At 46.9% G+C, this 4579-nt stretch overlaps 1 protein-coding gene across 3 annotated transcripts in view; it reads left to right on the plus strand.

Moving 5' to 3' along the window:
- Positions 1-4579, plus strand: part of Tmod2 (tropomodulin 2) — a 40125-nt gene that overhangs the window by 17311 nt on the left and 18235 nt on the right. For all 3 annotated transcript variants that reach the window (XM_005347618.2, XM_005347619.2, XM_026779287.1), the window contains exons 3-4: positions 1077-1233; positions 3600-3722. In XM_005347618.2, coding sequence (XP_005347675.1) covers positions 1077-1233; positions 3600-3722 — 280 coding nt within the window. The remainder of the gene's footprint in view (positions 1-1076; positions 1234-3599; positions 3723-4579) is intronic.

A 4579-nucleotide genomic window follows, 5' to 3' on the forward strand; every position in this document is an offset into this window, starting at 1 on the left:
AGGGTTTCTCTGCGGTTTTGGAGCCTGTCCTGGAACTAGCTCTGTAGACCAGGCTGGTCTCGAACTCACAGAGATCGCCTGCCTCTGCCTCCCAAGTGCTGGGATTAAAGGCGTGCGCCACCACTGCCCGGCTAAGTATAATATTTTTATACATATAAGGAAGGAACTTGGGGCTTAATCAGAGCAGGTGGTCATAATGCCACATGTCTATCATCCCAGCACTTGGGAGGCTGAGGAAGATTGTGAATTTGGGTCAAGCCTGAGCAACATAGTGAGTTCTAAGTCAGCATGGGCTACAAAGTGAGATCTTGACTTAAAAATCGAAAGTAAAGCCAGGTATAGTGACACGCTCCTTTAATCCCAATACTTGGGAGGTAGAGGCACACGTATCTCTGAGCATTCAAAGCTAGCCTGGTCTACAGCCAGTGCTATGTGGTGAGACTTTATCGGGCAAAAAAAAGAAAAAAGAAAAACGAAAAACTTAGAACAAAAGCTGAGCATGTTGATACATGTTCTTCATCCCAGCACTGAGGAGGCAGAGGCAGGGGGATCAGGAGTCAAGGCCAGCCTCAGTTACATAGTGAGTTTGAGGCCAACCAGGGCTACATGAGACTGTGTCTCAGAAAGACAAGTAAATGAATCTTACTCGGGCAAATATCGACATACACCATAGTATTTCCTTACCTCTCAGCTATGTCTGCAGGAAACAGTTTAGAAGTGAGTGAGTGTAGTTACCCAGACTCCTGACTTAGGAGCTCTTGTGTGCATACCTAACCAAACCTAATCGTGATGGACACAAAAAGACCTTCTCCCTCCACATTCCAGAAGGCATCTGCAGAAGGTCCAGAGGCTGCTGCTCCTGTCACTATGTCCCTTGAGCTGGTTGGGTTTCCTCCCTTAGCAAAGGAGGTCAGAATAACATGTCCCTAGAACGATCCTAGAGACCCCAGCCCTCAGCCAGTATAGGTGCCCCCCACCACCACCACTTTTCCACGTACAGCAAGTCCAAAAGAGTAAAGAAATAGCAAACTCGGTCCAGCACGTGTCTTCCCTTCATCTCGTATCTGTCTTGTCAGAGTGCGATGCTACCGGCTGGATTCCGACAGAAAGACCAGACCCAGAAAGCAGCCACTGGCCCATTTGACCGAGAGCACCTCCTCATGTACTTGGAGAAGGAGGCGCTGGAGCAGAAGGACAGGGAGGACTTTGTGCCCTTCACAGGAGAAAAGAAAGGTAAGGGCCGCAGACTGCACCTCTTGGGACAAGGTGCCCTTAACGTACTATAGGGCATCAACCAAAGGAGCTGACCTGGGAAGAGAAAATAAGCCTATGGACTACACATGGGATTGCAAAAGACTGTGGCTGGTAGATGCAGCACCCAGAGTGAACCCTAAGGTAGATCACAGCTCACGGGTGATGACGGTGGGGCTTTATGGGTTCATTGGTTGTCACACATGCGCCCACTATTGTGTGGGATGTTAGTGGGGAGGTCAGTGTGGGGGAGTGATATATGAGAATTTTCTGATTAATTTGGATATGAACCTAAAGCTCTTCTCAAAATTAAAGTTTATTAGTTTAAAAGGAAAAAAAAACCATGGCCGGATATGTGATGAATTAAATGGATACATGGGATGTAATGGTTCTGAAACTAATTTTGTCAAAAAAAAAATTTTTTTTCAAAGTCTCAAGACAAAGCTTTGAAAATGTAAAGCGGCACCCTACCCAAAATAGATGCACCGGCAATGGTGTGTTTCCCTCAGCCTTTTGGGTCTCAGCTGCAGGCATCTCGGCAAGGCCTTTCTGCTCTGTCTAGAGAGCTTCTAGCCTGACTCCCTAACTTCATGCTGTGATGACAAGCCCGTCTGTCATCCATTCATCTTGCATTTGCTATCCCCAGTACAGAGCTCTATGGCAGACCCTGGACCCACAGGTATATAAGACCTTGTTCTGCCCTCAAATGCTTGTCATCTAGTAAAAGAAACAGCGGGATGTAACTGGGAAGGCTGTGAGGAGCAAGCCCATGCTAGAACCTCTCCCCCCTTCCCTCTTCTCTCCTCCTCTCTTTCCCTCCCCTCCCTCCTTTCTCCTTCCCTCCCTTCCCTTACTTTCCCTTCCCTGTTCCCCCTTGTCCCTTCCCTCCCCACCTCTCCTGCCTAAATAGACTGTTAATTCCTTCTGTTCCTGACTTCATCTCCCTCCAGTGCTGGAATTTCAGGCATGCTTCCTACATAATGTCCCAACTTCCTGCTGCAACCTCAGCGTGGGTCTAGCTTCCACTAGCTCTTGGCTACAGTTCTCCTTTCCTTGCTAAGTCTCAGCCTGTGTCATTGCTCATGTTCCCAGATTTGTCCAACTCAAGGTAATTTTCTCATCGGCTCTTTTCTCTGACCCATATCCCCATTATGTTTTAAAAAACCATGAAGCTCTCAGCTTAAATGCTAGGGTCTCAGATTCCCCAGAGCCCTCTCTGTATTCACCCCTCTTGCTGACCATGGCCCCTGGGCGTTGCTTTCGCAGCTCTGTGACCATGTTCATCATTTTGCTGTGTACTTTGGCGGTTGTGTGGTCTCTGTATCAGTTTGAGAACATGCAGTAGAGCCGGGTGACTTGGTGGAGGTACCCCTTCCTCTGAGCTCCAGTGAAGGGAAGCGATCTTTAAGCCTGTACTCAGTGGCAAGGAAAACTGAGCACTGAGCATGAGCCATCCCTGTCACCCCTCTGTGCTGTACATGTCTGATGATACTGAGAAGGAAATTAAGAACGTAGAGCTGATCAGTGATGAGTCAGGTAAACAGCCGTGGGTTACTATGGAGTATGAGATGTTTCTATGGTAACACAGTTGCTGTTGGACTTACCAGATGGTGACAAGCTTAAACTAAATTAAAAAAAAAAAAAACCTTCAATAAAATCCCATCGTATGTTAGATAATGACAGAATACTAAGGGGAATGCTTTTGTCATTTCTTCTCTGAGGAGAGGTGTGGCTTTGGCAAATTACCCCCGGATCCAGGTTCATCTGGAGGAGGCTTGTGACCAAGGAAGGCTAGAGCTTTCTGAGTCTAAAAGATACAACACGGCCGCACCCTGTAGCTTGGGAGATGGCTGGTGGAGCAGTGACTGTCCTGCTCTGACAAAAGCACGTAAGGAATGATGGGTCTGTTTAGGCTCACAGCTCCAGAATGCAGCCCACTGTGGCAGGGAGGGCGGGACAGCAGAAGCCCAAGACGGAGACAGGCTCGCTTCACATCCACAGGCCAGAGTCCGAGAGACGATGCTAGTGCTCAGTGTGAATTCTCCTTTTCCAGGATCCCAGCCTATGGACTGGAGCACTAGAAACTCTCTCCCTCATAAACATGCCTGGAGCCTTGCCTTCCCTAGACCCTGTCAAGTTGACGATACTATCGCCATTAGAAAGAAGCTTAATTGCTAAAACGAGTGTAGCCCAGGGGAGCCCAGTGAGGTATCAGGATCAGGGACCTCAAATGATAAAACAGCTCAGCGATTTATCTTTCATGCCAACGGTGCATCTTCTGTTCAGTCTGGTGCCTTACCCATAAGGCAGTATAGCACGGTCATCTTTGTTTTCATTCTGATTTAAAGGGAGAGTGTTTATCCCCAAAGAAAAGCCTGTAGAAGCTCCAAAAGAAGAAAAAGTGACTCTGGACCCAGAGCTGGAAGAAGCCTTGGCCAGCGCCTCTGACACTGAACTCTACGATCTTGCAGGTTAGTTCTCAGGCCGGCTGGTGATCTTCAGGCTTGCACTCACTCCACTGGTGCAAACCTCAGAGCTTCTGGTAGCTGGTGGGTGCTACCGAGGTGGCAGCAGCCGTTTTTTTTGAGACTGGATCCTGTGGCTGAGCAAGCCATGTTTTAACCCATTCTGTTGTTCAGATGATGCCCATCCTACAAAACTCCTGTGATAAATAGAAAGAGAACAGATATGGAATAATATTGAGAGCTTAAAAGAAATAAAATTGCAAGCTAGGTATGGCGACCGATGCCTGAAATGGTAACACTCGCGCTCTAAAGGCAGAGACAGGAAGATTATTGTGAGTTTGAGCCCAGCCTGGCCTACATAGAAATTAAAAATGAATGAAATAGTATCCCCATATGCTTTCCCAGAAACTTCCACATTAAAATGAATTTGCGGGATTCACACATTTTATGGTCACATTTATTTTTGTTCAGTGTTTTTTGTTTTTTTTTTTTTGAAAAAGTGTTGCTCTGTGTAGCCCTGACTGTCCTGGAACTTGTTATATAGACCAAACTGGCCTCAAACTCAGAGATTCTCCTGCCTCTGCCTCCTGAGTGCCAGGATTGAAGGTGTGCGCCACCACCTTTTGTAGCCTTTTGGTCACATTTCTGTGGTGTTCTTGGTCGCCCTCACAATTGCCATTATAAGCTGATTTGTGCCAGGAGGTCGGTCATCTAGCCTTCTTGTTTCCTTAACAAACCGAAACAAGACGATGATAACAGGGTTGTTATTTTAACTGATTTTACATGCGGATTGCCTCAGTTACTTTCCTGTTGCCGTGGAAACATCATGACCAAGGCAACTTCTTTTTTTTTTTTTTTTTTTT

This window comes from Microtus ochrogaster, chromosome 5 (assembly GCF_000317375.1).
Source record: "Microtus ochrogaster isolate Prairie Vole_2 chromosome 5, MicOch1.0, whole genome shotgun sequence".
Taxonomy (NCBI): domain Eukaryota; kingdom Metazoa; phylum Chordata; class Mammalia; order Rodentia; family Cricetidae; genus Microtus; species Microtus ochrogaster.